The 23,737-nt window shown below is 32.5% G+C and overlaps 1 protein-coding gene across 1 annotated transcript; it reads left to right on the top strand.

Moving 5' to 3' along the window:
• Window positions 1-2,066: 2,066 nt before the first annotated feature.
• LOC126882895 (probable chitinase 2) lies at window positions 2,067-21,961 on the top strand (the record flags this gene model as incomplete). The annotated part of the gene is given in 6 exon segments (XM_050647965.1): window positions 2,067-2,325; window positions 8,055-8,246; window positions 10,161-10,396; window positions 13,577-13,704; window positions 19,536-19,665; window positions 21,776-21,961. Coding segments are annotated over 6 exon segments (936 nt in total), but the record flags the coding sequence as incomplete, so codon positions are not given.
• Between the last annotated feature and the right edge of the window lie 1,776 nt (window positions 21,962-23,737).

Genomic DNA, 23,737 nt, shown 5'->3' with positions numbered 1-23,737 from the left:
ACATTGACAGTTGATGACACTAATTAAATATTTGATAATGTTCAGTTAATTCCATTTTTGATTAGCGTTCGACCAACCGGCCCTTAGTCTACTCATAATACATATGTTATTTTCATATTATACTTCCTAGTCTATTATTGTTGTTATAACAGAAATAGATAAAGTGATATATTGCACAAAGCATAGAGGTTTTTACTGACTATTAAAATAATCCAGCAGCTTCCTTCCAATGAACCGTAAATGATATACCATATTTGTGTATATACCATAATTTATCCAGAAATCACTATGTATTTAAAATGATGGACTATGTTTAGAACACACTAATCTAAAATAACTCAACCCTGAACAGTATGACATAACTAAATTTAGCCAGATCCCTACACGCTTTATCCAAAATTAATTATTGTTGATGGAATATCATTTAGTATCATTAAGTTTTAAAATTTTATAAAGCATAATATATGTATTTTCCGAAAATTGAGAAATTAAACATTTTTGACAAAATTTTTGAAAGAAACTTTCGACTTAGATATTAGTTAGTCTGTCCACGATATTTTCAGAATTCTTCTGTACACCCACAGCTCGAATGATTCTAGTTTTTTCATTGATGCAGCATTCAAGGTCCAAGCTTCCATTCCATAAAACAAAGTCGAGAAAACGTAGCACCCAGCCAACATAACTCTTAGCTCCAACTTCGAATCTCTTGTGCAGAGCACTTTTCTCATTTTGTTAAAATTTGCTCTTGCCTTTTCTATTCTGATTTTGATTTCCTGTAAGTAATCTCCTGTGGAGTTGATCATTGTTCCAAGGTAAGCATATTGGTCGACTCGTCCGATATTGGATCCGTTTATGAAGAGATTTTCGTTATTTCTTTGAGTTTTCGATATTCTCATAAACTTTGTCTTCTTGACATTCATTGTTAGCCCGTATTCTTGTCCAAACTCTGCTATTCTGGTCACCAGCCTGGAAGATCCCAATATTTTCAGCTAAGATGACAGTGTCATCCGCATATCTAATATTGTTAATGGGAACTCCATTTACCTTCATTCCAGCTGTTTCACCCTCAAGAGCTTTTTTTAAGATCTCTTCCGAGTAGGCATTAAAAATAATTGGCGACAACACACATCCCTGTCTCACTCCATGTCTGATTTCAATTTCCTCTGACAGCTGGTCGTTAACACGTACTTTTGCTAGTTGCTTATAGTATAAATTCGATATAATCCTGAGGTCATTGTAGTCCAGCTTCTTTGATTCCAGGACATGCATTAATTTTTCATGTCGTATTTTGTGGAATGCTTTATTATGGTCAATAAAACACGCATATATATCTTGATCGACGTCCAGGCACCTTTGTATAAGTATGTTAAGTGAAAAAAGAGCTTCACGAGTTCCCAGGCCTTTGCGAAACCCAAACTGCGTATCATTAATGTCTATGTCCAGTTTTATTTATGATATAATCGGTTATGGATGACTTTCAGTAGCAACTTTAGCACATGGGAGATCAAACTAATGGTGCGGTAGTCGCCGCATTCTCTTGCGTTTTTCTTTTTATAGAGGCAAATAAAGATAGACGTCAACCATTCTTTGGGTAATGTGCCTGAGCTATAAATTTTGTTCAAGAGTACCACTAAAACATCAATATGCTGCTCATCTATAATTTTTAAAAGGTCGATAGGAAGCATGTCAGGTCCTGGGCTTTTCCTGTTTTTCATTGTTGTTTTTCATTGTTGGTATAGGTGATACCAAAATCCGACGCTCTCATAGGGCATAAGGACAACGAGAAAAAGAAGAAGTAAGCAGATATCTCTAGGATTCGTTAACTTATTTATATAGACTATTTATATTTATATTATTAGTATTTTTATAGACTCGATTTTTGTTAAATGTACTAAAATATTAGTTATTTTCATCAGCAGTTTTCAAATATTCGTAGTACATATTTACATTACTGAAGTTGCACTAGAGATAAACCATATACGAAATTTATCTACAAAAATTTTAATTTACCTGACATCATTAACGATTATATTGATTATCACTTCTATTATAGTATCTGATAGTATTGCGTTGTTAAAATAGTTTTATCTTTGGAAAATACTTTTAAAACTTTATCAATTAGTAGCTAAAAGTGTTAATATTTATATAATTAATCAAATTCTCCATCATTCTTGATAACAATATTAAAAACTATATAAATAATGTTTATGCACTGATATGCTTTTATTGAATTTTATAACATTTTACTATACTGCTGAAAAATGAGGTTACAAGTGGGATTATGTACCCTTTCTCTGATATTTTTAGTATTGCTTTTAGAACCGGGTAAGTAGGTATAGTGTAAGTAATAGAAATAGTAGACCGGTCAGATGTATAGGTTTTGATAGTTCTTCTTTAAGCTATTTTTTCTGGTAATTAAATATGTACCTAACTAAAAATACAAATTGTTTACTGAGGTATATACCTTTGTACTTAAAATTTAAATTAATTTTGACCATTTTTTATTTACAGGGACGTATACTTTATAGGGACTTACGCGATGTACAGCACTCGCCCTGCTCGTGCTCTAAACATCGCGTGCGTGCGCAAAAAGCATGCTTCACGAACTGTTTCATAAATATATATTTTAAGCTAGTGTTTTCATTACTTACTCCACTTGTAATTGGTCGGAAGAACAATTAAAACTGATACTCGTAATTCATTTTCTACTTCTTCCGTATTTTCTGCGTCACTCTCATCATCAAATTCATTAATAAATTTATTTTCACCAATAATGTGGAAGTGCCCAATCTTCATATTATAATATTCTGCAACTTTGATCACTTTGGCCATTCTTGTTTGCTAGTCTTCTTTGGTAATATTACACTTCTTTTTTAATTTTCTCAATTAGCTTTTTATCTAATTTGGGAAACGTATTTGTACGCCTTATATTTGGTTTTAATTGTCCCCAATTAACTCAATGGGATTGAAAACACAAAAATAGAAGGGAAGTCTCAATATAGTGTGTCCATGCTTTTTGGCAGTACTTTCTTGTTTCGTGTGTAGAATTTTAATACCTAATCTGTTTTATTTTGTATAAAAATCTTCAAAATAGAAATAATGTTGCATAGCTGAACTGCAAAGCTACACAAAGCTTTGCAGTTCAGCTTTTTTGAATATACATTTGGTATCTTAGTGAGCTGTCGGTAATGGTAGGAAGCGTTATCAAGCAATGTGGTTGGCTCTAAGTTTGGGAACAGTAAGTTTTCACACCAATCTTTAAAAGTATCAGCTTTCATATTCTACTGGTAGTCAACTTTCTTCTTCTTAAAGTTTCATCTCCAATCGGAGGTTGAATATCATAATGGCTATGGTCACTTTGTTGGCTGCTGCTCTGAACAGTTGTAATGAACTACAGTTAAACCATTCTCTAAGGTTCCTCAGCCAGGAGATGCGTCTTCTTCCTATGCTTCTTCTTCCTTGGATCCTTCCTTGGATCCTTCCTTGTATAATAACTCTCAGTAACTCTTATGTTTCTCCTCTGGTAATGTGAACCAAATATTCCAGTTTTCTTGTTTTTATACTGGTCATAATTTCTAACTCCTTATTTAAACGTCGTAGCACTTCAACATTGGTAATCCTTTGAACCCACTGAATTTTCAATATTCTTCTATTAACACCACATTTCGAACGCTTCTATTTTTCTTATGTGTTGTCTTTTCAATGTCCAAGGTATGTAATGTAATGGAAATAAATGATCCATTCTGTATAGTAATATAGAAAATATGTAGCATCTTAGAGCCCTGAATCTGAGAGGTAACTGAAGGTCTTTGTTTGTAAGCAGTGTCTTCATTTTTATAAATGCTTGCCCTGCAGTTGCAATTCGGACTTTAATTTCTTTGCTTTGGTAATTTTTGTTATCAACCCAGGTCAAATATTTCAACTAGGTCAACTAGTCAACTTTACAATCCTGTATTTTCTTCCCACATAATATTAAAGCATTCGGTATCTATCCCTCCAATAATTAGCCGCGATACATTATTTGCAGGAATTTTTGATATGCACATGTTTGAACCATCTGCCCATCCGTACTTTACTGTATCGTGAGTGCCATACCAAGTTTAATCTAAAGAGTAAATTCGCCTATTTTCTTGCCTATATTTAGTAATTTGTTCTAGGTCCATATTACGTCTGTTGACTATTCTTAGGCTTTTCATAACTGCTTGACGATAATTTATTCTTTTTAACCTTCGGAGTACGAAGACTGGGTCAAGCATGACCCGAAATTCACTTATTTCTTAATATTTTATGAAATATTTTTTTTACAAATCCGATTGATCGTAAGTTCTCCTTATTTGTTTCAATCTATTTTTTCGTATATAATTCGTGAACATGCAAATTACAGTTTTTCCTCTATGTAACATCTATGATGCCGGGTCACTCCTGACCCGGTCTTCGGATTTCGAAAAATATTCTCAATATGTTTGTAGGTACACGTAAATCGCAGCCATTTCTGTTTACGGGTATACGTATTCAAATATATGGCCGGAGCGAATTTACCTATGCCCGTTTTCTGTAAGGTATTAAAATATGGCCGCCGGAGCGAGATAGTACATGCCCATGGGAACTATCTTAAAAAATTTAAATACAATAATTTAGGATTATAATTGTTATGTTTGTTTATTTTTTTTTTTTTTTAATTAAAGATACTGTTTATTAATACTGACCATTTAAAACATCCTTATAAATAAAATGAGAATGGGTCACGCGTGACCCATCATCGTAATCTAAGAAAGGCAAATAATCTTCGTACTCCGAAGGTTAATATTAAACCCATTTGCTTTATCCAATTTTGAAGAGGTTTCTCACGGCTGTTTATATTTCGACCGGTTGTTTCCAATTTCTTTCTGATTATTTCATTGCAGGTTCAATGTAGTTATTTCATTGCATTTGTAGTAATGGTATATTGTGATTTTCAATAGTTTTATTGTAAAATAAAAACCGGAAAAATACTGAAATTAAAACCCAACTATAGCCTCAGGTTTTCTTAACATTCTCTTTTTTGAATCATTTGCTTATGTTGGATAATAAGAAAGTTAGGTGCTTTAACAACTAGACATGTTCTTTATCAATACACGGTGCTTTTACATAAGTATGGCAAACTTTAAGGGGTAATTCTGCATGAAAAAATAATGACTGGCGATTTATTTATTGCTTTAAAACCGGTTGAGATATGCAAATAAAATTTGGTGGGTTTTAATATGTAGTTATTGCATATTTTTTAACATACAATTAAGAATTTAATATTCACCATTATCGCGCATACGGGTAATATGGCCTAGCATATTACCCGTACGCAAGCTAATGGTGAATATAAAATTCTTAATTGTATGTCAAAAAATCCGTAATAACTATCTCTTAAAACCTACCAAATTTCATTTGCAATTTCCAACTTGTTTTAGAGCAATAAATAAATCGTTAGTTTGTAAGAAAAAATTCAACATCCCATATCTCGGAAACGAAACATTTGCGGACATACGTCTATAAAGCAAACTGTCATTATTTTTTCATGCAGAATTACTCCTTAAAGTTTGTCGCACTTATCTAGAAATACCCTGTATTGATGAAGAGCGTGTCAAGTTGTTAAAATACCTAACTTTTTTATTATCCAACATAAGTGAATGAATCAAAAAACAGAATGTTAAGAAAACCTGAGGCTATAGTTGGGTTTTAATTTCAGTATTTTATAAATGCTACAACCACAGAGTGATGTGAACTTTGATGAAAAAAACACAGCTTGATTCGTACATCCGGTATACAATAAAAATTTACCTGTTTAGTAACAATATTCTTAAAGCGATATTGTTAAAGAATAAGGCTATAACATATTACAAAATCATTTAAATCGGCCAACAGGTTTAGGAAATACGAGGCATCGCCAAAAATGGCCAAATTTTTAAGTGGGCGGATTTCTATGCACGCAAGTTTAGTACAATTAAAATGTGCCGGAATATATCCACCCAGCATATCGAAGATCTGAAATTGGTTTCGGCTTTATCAATAGCAATTGTCGAGTCTTGTGAAATAAATGATACAGCGCAAGTTTCACTTTTTGTACTCACTGCAAGCTCACTGTCTCGTTTACCAAAGCTTCTTGTATGATTTCTTCAGAATAAGCATTAACCAATATCAGCGACAGTATGCAACCTTTGCCTGACCGCTCTCCTCATCTCAATTTTTTCATTTTTCATTACACTATATAGTGTAGGTAACAAAGGTTGAACCTTGCAAAATGGACACAAGTCTGGTTTTATTTTTTTTTTCTGGTATATCAAGGGGTGCTTATTATAAGACTAACTTTTTCTGAAAGAATTTCGCCCCGGAACCCCCCTTTTCACCCCTTTGAGGGGGGTAATTCGTGGTTTTTCCGGAACGAAGCCCTTCTTGTAACTTTTACAAAAAAAATTTTTTATAGAAATATGAAGAGGACTATATTTTCTACGATTTATTTCCTGGCAAAATATGTCTATCATCCCCCGTTTAGCAGGGTTGGCGCCCCAAAGTTGACAAGTTTTTAAAAAAGATGTTTTTAAAAAATATATATTTTTCCCTAACTCTAACGGAAATTAAGAAGAAATCCTGCGGCAATTATTCACAAATAAGTGACTGATTTTTTGGTAAATGTTTCACTTAAAGGTAATTGCCCTATTTTTAATTACAGGGTGTTACATTTTAAAAAACCCCTTTTTATACCATCTGAACCGTTTATGCTAGAGTAAAAAGACTTTTAGAGATTACCCATGTACTGGTGTTATTTACAAATTTGTATAATGCACCACCATTTTTTTCCCGGAACCACCCCAAAAAAAAGAAGAATTAATAAATAAAGTGATTTTCTTGGAATCCTTCACACACAATGCCCTTTATTAATATGCTTCATATATCATTTTGTGAACGTTATTATTACCCATGCATGGACATCAAAAGAGATTTCCTAGTGCAACCCCTGTAGCCAAAAAAAAATAAATAAAATGGGGGGTTGAAAATTTATGTTTTTAAATTTTGTTTAAAAAGAATGCATGGGTAATGATAAAATCGTAAAAACATCCTCGCCAAGGGATAGGGGTAGTTTCTGCAGTATATTTTCAAGGATAGGGGTGGTTTCCGCAGGGATGTTGCAATAACCATATATATTTTTGAAAAGCACTATTGATGAAGCATATGCCCATATGGACCAGAAAGCAAAAATAAAAAAAAATTCGACCCCCCCATTTTATTTATTTTTTTTGCCTACAGGGATTGCACTAGGAAATCGCTTTTGGTGTCCATGCATGGGTAATAATAACGTGCACAAAATGATATATGAAGCATATTAATGAAGGGCATTGTGTGTTAAGGATTCCAATAAAATCACTTTATTTATTAATTCTTCTTTTTTTTTGGGTGGTTCCGGGAAAACAATGGGGGTGCATTATACAAATTTTTAAATAACACCAGTACGTGGGTAATCTCTAAAAGTCTTTTTACTCTAGCATAAACGGTTCAGATGGTATAAAAAGGGGTTTTTTAAAATGTAACACCCTGTAATTAGAAATAGGGCAATTACCTTTAAGTAAAACATATAGGTACCAAAAAATCAGTCACTTATTTGTGAATAATTTCCGCAGAATTTCTTCTTAATTTCCGTTAGAGTTAGGGGAAAATATATATTTTTTAAAAACATCTTTTTTAAAAACTTGTCAACTTTGGGGCGCCACCCCTGCTAAACGGTGGATGATAGACATATTCTGCCGGGAAATAAATCGTATAAAATATAGTCCTCTTCATATTTCTATAAAAAAAAATTTTATCCCCTTTAAAGGGGTGAAAAGGGGGGTTCCGGGACGACATTTTTTCAGAAAAAGTTAGTCTTATAATAAGCACCCCTTGATATAACAGAAAAAAAATAAAACCGGACTTGACCATTTTGCAAGGTTTAACCTTTGTTTCCTACACTAATATCTAACTATTAGTTATCATATTATTATGTTAATATTATAATGATTTTAATTATTTTTTAATTTTAATTATTTTAGCGTCTGGATACAATATTGTGTGTTATTTTTCAAGCTGGGCTATATATAGAAATTTTACTGCAGCAAAGTTTGATATTTCTAATATAGACCCCTCTTTGTGCACCCACATTAATTTTGCGTTCGTAGAATTATTTGAAGACGGTTCTTTATTCATAGTAGACCCTTGGGAATCCGACGATGATGGTAAATACCGTAAGTATACTTATTCATTTGAAACTGTTAGAAAACATACGTAGATTACGTAGCCTGTTTGATTAATAATTGGAAATATTTTACCTGTAGATTCCTAGGCTCAAAATATTACGGTTTACCCCAAATCAACTAGTCCGAAAATGCTTCCTAAGGGAGCTAGAGCTCTTTGAAGATGGCGTATTTTCAATAATACTATTGAAAACGCTACTATTTAGAAAAATGAAAACTGATACGTCTATTTAACTTCCAGGGATAAATCGTAACCATAAATTGCGAATTTTAACTTCTAAGCATTTTTGACACTGCAAAACAAAATCAAAAATTGGACACATTCAAAAAACAAAATGTTCAAAAAACATAAGATTACAATACGTTTCCGATGGATACTCACATTTGTATCTTGTCCTCCCTAAGGGGTGTTTCAAACTTAATATAAGAAAAACACTTCGTTTCTTCCACCTGGTATAAGTACAAAAAAAAAGTTTGAGTAAACCTTTGCACAACTGTGTAAATACTACATAAAAATCTAAAATAATAAAAAAAACTGACGGAATCCGTTAATATGTTCCCGAGAAAATCAAATATCCCTAACTTAAGCCTCGCAGTGTATTCGTCAAGGTATTAAATACATAAAATTTTGAAACGAATAATTCATCATACTTTAAATGATGGCATTATTTTTTAAATTAGCTGAATAAAGACAAAATTTTTCTAAACTAAGTATAAATACGTATATTGAGTTTTGTATTTTTTTTTCTCTGATTGTGGCCTTGGTTTAGAACTAGAACCTTTAGCCACGTAATTGTATAACTTATCACTAACTCAGGTGTAATGTGTAGTGTGTGTGTTGAGTAAGTGTCTTGTTACTTTGCAAAGTCGACGTCATTGTCTTTGCAAAGAGACGCTAATTGTATCCGAACGTCTGCGGTCCCTCCGGTGAGTACCGATCCCACAAGGACAGAAACTAGTTTTGTATTAATGTCTTGACGAAATTTATACATAATTTCAAAATTTCACCTTGAATTATTCATAATATCCTAGATAACACACTTCTTGAGATGAAATCATTAAGTAGCTTCTAAAAACATAAAAATATACAGGATGGTTCATTAAAACTAAAGATCATGGACTATGCAATACTTGGGTGAATCGTCCTGTATATTTAACTTTATATTTATAAAGCGCCCATTTGAATTTAAAAGTTAGCGTGTCCTAGTATTTTTTATAATTTTCTAAAATAAGGACACAAACAATTTTATTCCATAAGTGGTTACCATACTTTATGATTTCAAAATTTCACCCTTAAGGTACGTATCTGCTCGAATGGATACGGTATGCCCTCCCCTACAAACATGGAGCACCAACCTAATGGATACATACCTTCAAGCAACTTTTAAATATATAAAAAAATATAGAGGGTGTTCCATTAAAAAAAGCTTATGGACTGTGCTAGGCTTGCGTGAATGGTTGATTTTATTTTTACATTACCAGTTTTTGGGTAGCATCTTAAATACTCAATCAAACAAAATACTGTAGCGGTTTTTTTACTGTAATAACATAACTACAATGAGACTAGCGGTTCGGATGTATATACAACTTTATTTATATTACTGTACAGACGAAATTATTTTACAGACTAACTCTATTTACAAAATTCGTTCCCTATATATTGAATACAAAATACCAGACATTTTCTTGAACGTTCCAGAAAAACGGAACCGCCCATCACTAGTAATCCGTGGCCTTGACTGTCGAACATTCACGAGAAATCATTTCCTCACTCGTTCGGTGAGTCATTGTTCCAGATATCTCCTACGTGATGGGCTGTCGAGAAGGAACCTGTTATTTGCGGTCGGTAATTCGTCACAATACGTAAAATTTTGAGAGGTATATGTCCATATTTAATTGTTTTAGACGGTTTTCAACATCTGGCTGAATTAAAACAATCTCAACCAGAATTAAATATATTGATTAGTCTTGGAGGATGGAATGAGGGTTCCAAAAATTTCTCTGCTGTGAGTGCTGATCCCGAAAGCAGAAGCCGACTGGTATCTCAAACATTAGAATTAATTGAAAAATATAAGTTCGATGGTATTGATATAGATTGGGAATATCCAACATTAAGAAGTGCGGCTCATTTCGAAGATAAGGTACGTTAAAAAAATCCACAAGGAAAGAAAATTCCTGCAGCTGGCTGTATACCATAAATCACAAAAAATACTGGATCATTTTCGTCGTCATATTCATATATTTAATCATTGCATATTTCACAATTTTTACATTTAGGTTTGAATATTTTTAATCCCAATATATGGATATCTGATAATGTTTTATTTTCAATATCAACATAAACTTTAAATTCGTTAGCTGAAGTAACAATAAAACAGCTCGTAACGTTGCATTGACAGTTTGTCTTTGACATACTTCTAAAGTTCATTTACCTTCAGTTGATATTCAACTCTCAAAATGTGAGGTTCATCCCTATCACGTTACATCCACGTGGGTTAGAGTCCTGTGTTGCCCTGGGTAATATCCAGGAATATTTGCAACATCCATTATTTTTATTTACAATATGTAGTATAATTTAAGATCTTGTAACATTTAAAGGGTTTTTACCCATAACTTTTTGGTGGCTCACGCATGCATGCTATTGTAAGTATATTATATAACCTCTGGCAATTCTTAACCTTAGTCAACTTTTACATTTTCCTTAATTAATTAGGTTATGCTTATCATTTTGAGGCTTTTAACACTGATGATGGATTATTTGTTAATCCGAAAACGTTTTGTTTATGTGATGTAACCCTTATTGGGGTCTTTAAATATACCTTTTACAAAAGATCCAGTATTTTTTTTTATAAGGTACGTTGTTCATTCTAAACAATTGACATTTGTTTTATGTAATCATACTAAATACATAACTCATTATCGCAAGTATACTTTATCTCTTCACAATCCAACAAGCAAGATACTACAACCATATTTACTGGTGAGAAGTGATAAAGATAGATAGGCGAAGATAATTGATCTAGTGATAATTGATCAGTTATCGACCACGATTAAAAATGATTAAATTACTAATATGGCCATTAAAAAATAGGGGTTTGGTGATAAAAGGGTGAAAATTAAGGGTTGTATGCATTTTTTAAAGCCACATCATAAATAATAAAAATAATAAAAATTGTACAAAAAATTAAAAAATATATTTGAGGTGGACCACTAGTATCACTTAAGGGATGAAAAATATATTATAACCTATTCTCATATCTACCGAATATACGTATAAAATTTCATAAAAATCGGTCAGGCCGTTTCGCAGCAGTATGGCAAGCAACACTGTGATACGAGAATTGTATCTGTTTATATTTATCCCTATGCTGGGTTATCAATATCGATTCCTTTTACCGACATATATTTCTAAGCGTATGCCACCAGGTCTTCTTTGGTCCCATTTCGGGATAGTATTATATCCCTGACTTTCCTGCATCATTTACTATGATATTTCTATATAGTAAGTGAATTTTACTGTCATGTTCGGGTGTGGTGGGGGTTTTAAAAACAAATCAGATGCTAACACTTTTTTGGTAGATAGATTGTTATGTTAAAATGGATTTCTGAAGAATTAACTTTGCTCCAATAAAGTCATCACAGGAACACCGAACACATATTTTATTTTTTTATTTTATGCTTTCCTCTATACTTTCTCCCTTAAAAATAAGTTTTGTAAAATTACTTCATCTACTCTGTACCAAATATAGCATTCCAAACAATGGTCTGAAGACTGGACAAAATCTACAATAACAACAATACACAAAAAAGGCAGCTTCCATAAATGAGACAATTATAGAACTATTTCTCTTATATCACATGCCAGCAAGATAATGCTACAAATCAATGAGAGGCTGAAAACATTCTTTCAAAGAGAAATTCCACAAGAGCAAACTGGTTTCTTTACTAAAGTTAGAGGCACTCGAGAACACCTGTTGAATATAAGAATGATAATCGAAAAATCTAGGGAAATCAATATTCCACTATACATATGTTTTATTGATTATCGTACAGCGTTCGACAGGGTCAAGCGAAGACACTTATGGCGAATACTAAAAGAAGTACCACGGCACCTAATTTCGCTTATAACCGAACTATACGAACACATTACTGGATCAGTTAAAGTGCTTGACACACTTTCAAACGAATTTCATCCAGAACGGGTGTCAGACATTGATGTATACTGTTCCCACAATGAATCAATATATATGGGAAGCATATTATGAAAATAGCATTTGAAGAATGGGAAAAGGGTATCTCAATAAATTGTCAAAAAATTAACAACCTACGTTTCGTGGATAACACATCCCTTGTTGCAAATAGTCAAGCAGAGCTGGTTGATCCTATACGACTGGTCGAAAACGAAAGTCAAATATTTAGTCTGTAGTTAAACATATCAAAGACAAAGATCATGATAATGGATAGACTACATAATAATGATCCAGAGATAATCATAATTGACCGGTTTGAGGTTGTGAGCTTATTCTTATATCTTACATAAGGTTGCCATAGCAAAAATGACCAAAACATGGAAGGACTATCACATTTCAAGACTGTCAAAGATGAGGTTGATCAACTGCATAATATTCTCAATACTGACCTACGAATGTGAATCTTGGACCCTGAGAGAATCGGAAAGAAGAAAGATTGGCGCCACTGAAATGTTCTGTTGGAGACGAATGTTACGAAGTCAATTCAATAATTCAATTTTGAGAGAGCTAAGTGTTAGTCAAAGACTCTCCGCTAAAGTTTATCTCCAACAATTAAAATACTTTGGACATGTTATGAGAACAACCACAGAAAACATGAAAAGACTCATTATACAAGGAAAGGTGGAAGGCCGAAGATCAAGAGGAGGATCCCCAACAAGATGGGTCGATCAAATTACAGGAATATGCAAAAGACCTATGCATGAGTTAAAAGAAATGACCAGAGACAGAGATCTTTGGAGAACGACAATACACGACATCACGTCGGCCACTACACTCCCTCCGGGGGGTCAGGATTGAAGAGAGAGATAAGTTTCGTGTGTTGTGATTTATTATACTATACTATACTAAATGATATATGTCGAAAACAAAAAAAAAATATGAAACATAATGCAATTTTCTAAGAAACAAAGGTATGGATGAGTGTGATGAGATAATATAGACAGAATGTTTTTTGGTACATTTGGTACCACAAATTTGGTGTGGCCATTTATTATTTGCTATTTATACACTATATTCAGTTCTGTCGGCAAATGATTAATACATAATATGTTTTATTATTACGTTTTGCAGGAAAACTTTGTATTACTACTGAAAGATTTTAGCGAGGCTTATAAACCAAAAGGTCTTTTGGTAACAGCAGCTCTTGCAGGAGCAGTAGATAAAATTAATGCTGCTTATGATGTTGACGAAATCACAAAGTAAGTGATATTTATTTAATTCTTTAAATATAATATTCTTGTGGTATTAACTTCCCAAAATAATTAACATATTTTTATATTTCGAAATTTTATCGGTTGTTTCAGTAACTTCAACTAAATCTACTATATTTTGGTGTAGCAATGCATTTGGGTTATATTTGTCCAGACAGCAAAAGATGTCTAAAAGACATCTAGTGGGCGTCATTTAATTCCTCTAAAATCTAAAAGACGTCATTCTGGATGTTTATTGGATGTGAAAATGGCGTCAGTTAAAAAACGTCCAATGAACTTCAGAATAGTGAAATGGTTTTGCTTTATGATTAACTTTATTTAAATTTAAACACTTAATTATTAGTCTTCAATTTCAGAGAGAGTATGTAATTTGGAATAAATTCAATGTCTCAAATACTAATTGTTTTTTTGAAAAATGCTCAGACCCGTCGATTAGTATTTCAAATTGTCTTTTTTGACGTACAATAATAATGTATACATTGTGTCCCAATTTAGAGATATGACGTTATCGTATATTTTGTTAAATGGCAACACTATCATTTTGATAGGGTGTGTAAAGTTATACACAACTGCAAAATATCAAATTTTTATTCTCTACCATTTACAAGATAATAGAAAATAACAAAGTTATGTCTGTAATTTGGAATAAATTCCATAATTAAAATACTAATTGTTTTTTTGAAAAATGCTCAGAGCCGTCGATTAGTATGTATTTCAAATTGTCATTTTTGACATACAATAATAATGTTTACAGGGTGTCCCAATTTAGAGATATGACGCCATCGTTGATTTTCTTAAATGGCAACACTGTCATTTTGATAGCTATTTTGATAGGGTGTGAAGTTATACACAACTGCAAAATTTCAAATTTTTATTCCTTCCATTTACAAGATAATAAAAAATAACCAAGTTATGAAAAACAAGTAATCAAATAATAATTGAATTTAATTATTTCAATTAAGCAAATACTCATAATGTTGCCCTCAATTATTGTCAAATTGTCAATGGGCAACGTTCTGAGCATTTGCTTATTTGAAATAATTAAATTCAATTATTATTTGATTACTTGGTTACTATGGATACAAGGTTGAACTGGTCGCACCATATTGAAAAATTGTGTAAGAAGCTCGCCTCACAGATTTTTGCTATGCGCAGGTTGGCTACTTCTGTGAGTCGAGATATTCTTAGGTCAGTTTATTTTGGAATGGTTCATAGTATCCTGACATATTGCATACTTCTTTGGGGAAACTCGTCCTATGCATATAAAGTTTTCACTTTTCAAAAAGCAGCAATCCGAATTATTGACTCAGCGGAATATCGCGCCAGCTGTAAACCCTTGTTTAAAAAGTATGGCATTCTTCCTTTACCTTCAATATATATATTGGAAACTTTGTTAACTGTTCATAATAATATACAAGATCTAAAAACACATGCTGATCAACATCAGTATAATACAAGAAACAAAAGTCATATCATTATACCATATTCCAGATTGTGTGTTACACAACTTAATAGAATAGATTATAATCTGTATAATTGTTTTTTAAACCTAAACAAAAATATTGATATTAAGGCAATTAATTCTAAACAATTTTATAAATTAGCAAAACACTTCCTGCTGGAACACTGTTTCTATAGTATTCAGGAATTTGTTTGTTTGAGCTCCTAGTGTGGTCGTTTTTATGAAAACTATATTACACCTAACTGATTTTTTTTAGATTATTATATTTCTATTTTTCACGTTATATTATGTGTTCTTGTATTATTTCTTAGTTATTTCTTATGTATACAAAAGTGACTTATTTATATTGTGACATGACATGTAGTGTTTACTATGTAAAAATTGTCAATAAACGTATCTATCTTGTTTTTCATAACTTTGTTATTTTTTATTATCTTGTAAATGGTAGGGAATAAAAATTTGAAATTTTGCAGTTGTGTATAACTTTACACACCCGATCAAAATAGCTATCAAAATGACAGTGTTGCCATTTAAGAAAATCAACGACGACGTCATATCTCTAAATTGGGACACCCTGTATACATTATTATTGTATGTCAAAAATGACAATTTGAAATACTAATCGACGGGTCTGAGCATTTTTCAAAAAAACAATTAGTATTTTTATTATTGAATTTATTCCAAATTACAGACATAACTTTGTTATTTTCTATTATCTTGAAAATGGTAGAGAATAAAAATTTGATATTTTGCAGTTGTGTATAACTTTACACACCCTATCAAAATAGCTATTAAAATGACAGTGTTGCCATTTAAGAAAATCAACGATGACGTCATATCTCTAAATTGGGACACCCTGTATACATTATTATTGTATGTCAAAAAGGACAATTTGAAATACTAATCGACTGGTCTAAGCATTTTTCAAAAAAAACAATTAGTATTTGAGATATTGAATTTATTCCAAATTACAGACTCTCTCTGTATATTATTGTATTTACAGAATGATTGATTAGAGTGATAAAGCTCAATAGATCCGCTATAGTAATAGATAGCAATAAAAGTTAATAACAAAAATTTTAGTTAACTTTGAGCTTCACATTACAAAATTAGTTAGAATGTTACAGGCTGTTCAATAACATAGTGGCAGACCAATCATAGGTTTTTTTTTAAAGGAACACCCTGTATTTTATTTTATATACGAAATCTTCTTAACTTATTCGTCACAAAAATATAAAGGTTTGTTATGTTATACCTGTTTTTTTACTTACGTAAATAAAATAAATAAATAAACGTTAATAAAAATCATTTTTTAATAATATTGTGGCTTATTTCCCATTATAAATAGTTAAAATTTTTACTTACGGTTTAACCTGCCGGTCATAACCGGTCAAAAAACCGGTTATTCCAATAACCGGTGTTCGGTATTTTTTAATCAATAGTCAATACGCATTAGTTTACAGCATTTTTTTTATATGCACTTTAGTTTACGATACTCCATTATAATCGGTCTAAAAATCGATACTATTGAAACTGTAGGGATGGGAAAAACCTACCGGTTTTAACTTAAAACCGGTTTTTTTCCTCTGCAGTAATCGGTTTTTTCGGTTGTTTTTTTTTTGTCCCGGTTATAACTGGTTTTTTCTTTATAAAATAATAACCGGTGAAAAACCGGATAAGCGGAAAAAATAAGGAATTCAGAGAAAAAATGGGAAAATTTTTCGCCCCCGCGCCTAAATGAGAAATTTTAAGCTGACTGAAACCAATTTCACAACACTGATGACTGATTTCTATACTGATATGGATTCGAATGAAGTGTCGCAAACTAAAGCGCAATGTAAATGTAACCTATTGGGTATTGGCTATGACTAATAAAACCGAATACCGGTTTTTGGAATAAACGGTTTTTTTGACCAGTTATAACCGCCAGGTTAAACCGTAGGTAAAAAAACCGGTATAACCGAAAACCGGTGTTTTGTCAACAACCACCATCCGTAATTGAAAGATTATATTGATACCAAGATAATCAATCTATATATAAACGGTTCGGGATAGCTTGTAGCAGGGCATATCTGGATTCATTTCTAATAATGTGTTCGAAAGATTGTAGGTTTCGAGATTTGATGGTGGTCTCGGTTAATTTTCAATCTTTTGAGGACCTCCTCAATTACGACTCATCAGTTCACGGGATGTGGACCTATAGAAGAATTATGAGGGTTTCCTGAGTAGATAGAGTTACGAACAATGAAAAACTGAGAAGAATAGGTAAAGAGAAGGAAGTTGAACTTACAATTAAAGAAGGAAAGCTACAGTATCTCGTACATGTGATGCAAGACGAGAAGTATGGCATCCTACGACTCATAATGCAAGGAAAGATAGATGGCAAACGAATCATCGGAAGAAGACGAATTTCATGGCTGAAGAACCTGAGAGAATGGTTTTGATGTAGCTCAAACAACAATTTAGAGCTACTGCCTCAAAAATTAAAATAGCTATGATGATAGTAGATAGCTATGATGATAGTAGGTGCCATCTCCGTAGCGGAGATTGCACCTGAAAAAGAAGAAGAAGTTCACGGGATCTTAAGTATTTTCCTATATAGCAACATCTCAAATGCTTTCAAATTTCTACACATATCTTCTGTCATGATACTTCTTATACCAAGAGCTAGATTGTGGCGCTTGAAGGAGGCCGTCATCCGATTGAATGTGGATCTAGCTTGTCCGATAGCGCTTTTATATCCTGGTTGTTGGTCCATTCTTCATTAATTATGGTGCCGAGGTAGCTGTAGTTTATCACTTTTTCTATTGAGGTTTGGTAGACGTAGACTAGACCTCCTGTTATCTTTATTGTCTTTATGTTGATTATTATAATGAGTTTTGGGCCCTATACATATTTACAGAAATATTCAATTTTGGCACACTGATGAAAAGACAGTCGATCTACATATACTAGTCAAATCCAGCCAATACTAGGTTTGAAAAATATTATAATATGTACCAGGTCCAGCTTATAAGTTATAGATGCTTTTGTATCAGGTTATAGACCTGTAAATATATGAGGACGCAGTATAATGTGATATATCATGGACCCCATAATATATATAAAACAACTTCCCCATTTGTGCTCTGAATTTCAATATTTTTCCAGGGGTAACTTATCCGGTTTTACACCGGTTATTACTTTAAAGCAAGAAACCCATTATGAACGGCCGGCACGGCACAGCCCGGCCCGGCACAGGACAGTCCAAATTCATTTGTATAGTTTGAAATGCAACATAAGTAACCCATTATGAGCGGCCGGCTCGGCCCGGCACAGGCCAGCATGCAAACGGAACGGCCAAAATTCTCCGAGGAGAATAAAATCCGTTGAAGTCGAACGGCCTGAACGGCCAGTCGGCGCCAGTGCGTCATAATTGGTAATAACCAGATATATTGTTGATTTTTTAATTGAAAGCGCGTTGTTTCTAAAATAATATGGACGAACTTTTCATTGCGAGTGTCAGAGAATACCCATTTTTGTATGATGCATCGGACTCAAGTTATCATGATAGTAAGAAAAAGGACAATACATGGGTACAAATATCCGAAAATTTTGATCAATGGACAGGTACGTACATTATCTTTTAACCATGGATTCGTTTTTTTAACATGATACATATTATTTAAAATTGTGTAGTTTATGTCTTTTAAAAACTTTTATTTTACTATAGTTTTTAAAATATATGACTATTTTTCCGGTGCCGTGCCGTGCCGGCCGTTACAAATGGGTTATTGGACGTGCCGGCCTGTGCTGTGCCGTGCCGGGCTGTGCCGTGCCGGCCGTTCATAATGGGTTTCTTGCTTAAAAAGAAAAAACCGGTTAAAACCGGGACAAAAAAACAACCGGAAAAACCGATTATTGCGGAGTAAAACAACCGGTTTTAGGTTATACTCTGTAAGTTTTTCCCATCCCTAATTGGAACCCTTACTGAAAAAACCTGGCATCGCCTATGATCAGGGTAATTGGAGAGGGAGACTTGCTTTTACCCTACTATTTCCTAGTTATGCTTATTTCTTTAAATTATTGTATTAAATACTTTGTGTGTGTGAAAAAATGGCTTGGATGCAGGTCCGTTAGCCACAGATGTTTATTTTATTTTAACCTCAATTTATTAGTTTTGTTATATTTATACGTATTTCACTTAAATGACTATATTTGTTTCTTTCAAGTAGTTTATGAGTAATTTAAATATTTCCATTTTATGACAACTTAGAAGATATTCTATACTAATTGGAAAATGAACTTGTGTTTGTCGTAAATTGTAATATAATATAATTAAATACCTTGTGTTCCTTAATATTTTAAAATATTTTAGATATTTGGATATGTTAAACCTTATGACTTATGATTATCATGGTGCTTTCGACAATTTTATAGGACATATTTCTCCTCTGCATGCTTCATCTTTAGATTACAAACATGGAAGGAACTCAACCTACATTGTTGTAAGTAGATAGACTTTAATTTTCAATAAGATACCATATCATTTATTGGTATATAACGACTTATATATTATGTGTTAAGTTTTAAGTATATGGCATTAAGCCGCAAATGATTTAAATGAAAATTACATTTTTAACTGTTATTTGACATTTCCATTTCCAATTCGGAAATCGTTATCAAAGATTATTTAAAAAAAAATCCAAAAACTCCAGAAAGCGAATTGAAAAATCGAAAAATTTCTGTCCGTTATTTTTCAACATATCTGGAAGAAGTCAATAAGAAAGACGTACAATCCGGTGGGTATATAATATTTAAGCAAAAAAGCGGCTTTTATCATTGATTTCATATACTCGTATAATATACAGGGTGTCCCAAAAAGATTGGTTATAAATTATACAACACAATCTGGAGTCAAAAATAGTTCGATTGAACCTAACTTACCTCAGTAGAAATGTGTTCATAAAAAAAGTTACAGCCCTTTCAAATTACAAAATGAAAATCGATTTTTTTCAATATATCGAAAACTATTAGCGATTTTTTATTGAAAATGGACACGTATCATTCTTATGGCAGGATCATCTTAAAAAAAATTATAGTGAGATTTGTCCACCCCATAAAAATTTTATGGGGGTTTTGATCCCTTACCCTTAGGGTTTGAGTGCCTGGTAAGGTTATACAATGTAGAACCTTACCAGGCACTCAAATTTATCTGTTTGTCCTTTGTTAAGTGTGTAGTTAACAGTAGCGATCAACAGGTAGCAAAAACGCGTTCCAAGATTGCGGCTGTAATTTTGAACATTTTTTCGAGTTATCTGGCACACGTATTCGTAATATAATAAAGAATGGCGGTACAGAGCCCAATTTAAAAAATATATTAATATGTGGAAATCACTCTGTAATTAAGTACAATATTAAAAAAACGAGCCTGTACCGCCATTAAGAAGAATAAAAAAATACACTTTCTTCAAATAAATTTTTTATCCGATGCCTAGATTTTGTGTCATTTTGGAACTACTAAAATTTTTGAAGATATTCTTCTTTAGGCGCGATTCGATTGAGGGTAAATTTGTACATAAATCTGCGCGCCTGTGCAGACAGTATGTACACAGACAGTATGTAGTTCATTGCTAATCTTTCAAGATAGGTATGTATGTATCTGTAATCGTGCAAATAAATCATTAAAAGAATATATTAGTGTTTTTAGGAAATGTACTATTTATTATAATTCTTGTGTTTTTGGATTTGTGTTTCTCTGTAGTAAAATAATAAAATATTATGTAAGCATGATATTTTTACACTCTATGTCGCCGTGTTGTGTAATTATATCCGAAACTTACATGTCAATTACAAGGACCTCGCTGGAGTAGTTGGTAATGTGTTAGCTCTGAGATTGGAATGACGCGGGTTCAAATCCTGGGCGATTCACATTTTTTTTTATTTTTGGTTGTTTTAATAAAAAAATTTTGAAAGTGATAGATAAGAAAGTTAGTTTGATTTTAAAATAAAATACAAATAACCTGTTAAGTATATTTACTTCGTTTAAATTACCTATTATATAATAGAAGAATATCTTCTTACGTGCGTACAAAGTACACACACATTCTTTTTTATTTCATTAGTAGTTCCAAAATGACACAAAATCTAGGCATCGGATAAAAAAGTTTATTTTAAGAAAGTGTATTTTTTTGTTCTTCTTAATGGCGGTACAGGTTCGTTTTTTTTAATATTGTATTTAATGACGGAGTAATTTCCACATATTAGTATATTTTTCAAATTGAGCTCTGTACCGCCATTCTTTATTAAGTTACGAATACGTGTGCCAAATATCTTGAAAAAATATTCAAAATTACAGCCGCAACCTTGGAACGCGTTTTCGCTACCTGTTGATCGGTACTGTTTCCTCTTAAGTTGCCACCAAACTATTTATTTCATATTAAATGACATTCGAGGATAATACCTTCTTTTTATTGACGAAATGCCAAGATGCTCTATATAGCGAAAGTATACTTGGGCAAGATTAAATAAATTCAGTGCTCGATATCTGCCTTTGACTTTGTAAAATTCATATATTCGAGCATTCAACCATTTCCTATTTTAATTTCTTTGTTACAGGCTACTGGTCTTGAATATTGGTTATCCCTGAATGTCGATCCGGCTAAAATAAATATGGGTGTTCCCACTTACGGTAGAACGTTCACTCTTCTGGACCAGGATCACACTTCACTTTATGATCCTGTTGCTGGACCCGGAAAGAAGGGAGAATACACAGGATTGAAAGGTTCTTTGGGGTATCATGAGGTTTGTATCAATAAACTAAGTCCTTTAGTATCAATTGACGATATCAGCGGTTCTTGAAATACGCAGCACTGTACTGTTGGAAATACTGTAAAAAAAACATTAAAATTTCACTATTAAGTCACCGCCATACACAAACGCAGATGGCACTGCCATAGCAACAGAGAATCTAGAAGGCCTACAAACCCTGTTGAACGCTGTAAACAACGAATTCGCTAAAAAGGTTTAATAGTCGACGCAAAGAAAATATAATGGATGGTGGTCGGAAAAATGAATATCAAAGAATCAGTGCTCAAATTAGATAGCATATGACCAGCGAAATGACGAGCCTTCTCCAGAATAGAACTTGCACGAAAAAGCCTTATTAACTGGCATTAGAAGGGTATAAGTCTCTCATTGACGACACTTTAAGGGTATTAAAGTGTTCATTTAATTTCCATCGGCTTCTAGAAATATAATCTATATCAAAGGAGCTTTTATGTCGCCAAGTTATTTATTTATAGATAGATAATTACTTACCTAAAATTTAAGTTGAAAATTAAAGACTTTGTTGGAAAAACCCGCATTTTCCGAGAAAAGTTTTCGTCGAAGTAAATCGGAAAAAACATGTCTCTGCAGAATTTGATTACGATAAATTTTCATTTGAGTGTTTTTGGTGTAGAATTAAAATCTTTGGAAATATAGAGCAATAGTTGAAAAAAACACGATATGGGGGCTCCATTTTGTTTATAAAAAAAGTAACACACTATCTGTTGACTTTGCATACCTATATTATTAATATATAGAATCATAAGATTCGATTCCAGCAATAAAATTGCTGGTAAATAACTTTTCCTTGTATTTTGCTAACTTGACCAGAGTATTTAGTGGATACCTCTTTACACAAAAACCTTATGAATTTTTTTAAAACGTTTTTATATACCTGGCTTGGTCGGTGTCACGGTCTCCGCAAATTTTGTAATCCATTTTAAAAATAGTTCTAGGCTACCTAGGTACCTGAAATTTTCAGAATAGCTCAGAGTTAGCTAACAATGCAATATTTAACTGCTATTATATGGATACTATTTTAGAAATTTTACTATTTAATACTATTTTTTTAACTATTTTAAAAATGTGACTAATGCTATGACATTTGAATTCCATTTTAACGTAAGTTAAGACATCAATAGATGGTAGCTCAGTGGTAGAGCGTTAGACTGGAAATCGATAGGTTCTGAGTTCGAAACCTGCCTGTTGCTTACCTTTTTTTAATTTTTTTAACACAATGTAGGTATTACAATTATGTCATAATTAAAAGTTAATATACTTAAAATTCATATTTTATAAGTTAATTATTATATATGCCAAATTAAACAACCGTGGTATTATAAAAAGTACTTTTTTATACTAGTGTAATTTTTGGAATTATAATCTGGACCTCGGAGGTAAACTACACTATGTTATTTCGAGTAACTGTGTTTTGCGTGTGTTTGCAACAAAGTTGAGAGCACTTAGGATGTTAATAAAAATCATATATATATATATATATATATATATATATATATATATATATAGCATAATTGGTTGAAAGACCATATTACAACGACAGAAAATGCAGCCGACTGCGTTAACAAAATATAATGCAGTATTAATTATCGCTGCGAGATATCGTCGCACCACACCAATGTGTTGGTTCTCGTTATATCGCCGTGGCAGTTCGTCTCGCGAAAATTTCGTATGGCTGTGTGCACGGCTTTTTTGCATTTAGTCCAATGCTCTTCTATATTTAAATTGTCATAG

This window comes from Diabrotica virgifera, chromosome 4 (assembly GCF_917563875.1).
Source record: "Diabrotica virgifera virgifera chromosome 4, PGI_DIABVI_V3a".
Classification (NCBI taxonomy): domain Eukaryota; kingdom Metazoa; phylum Arthropoda; class Insecta; order Coleoptera; family Chrysomelidae; genus Diabrotica; species Diabrotica virgifera.
Note: the sequence above shows the minus strand (reverse complement) of the source record. Positions and strands in the feature narration are given on the sequence as shown.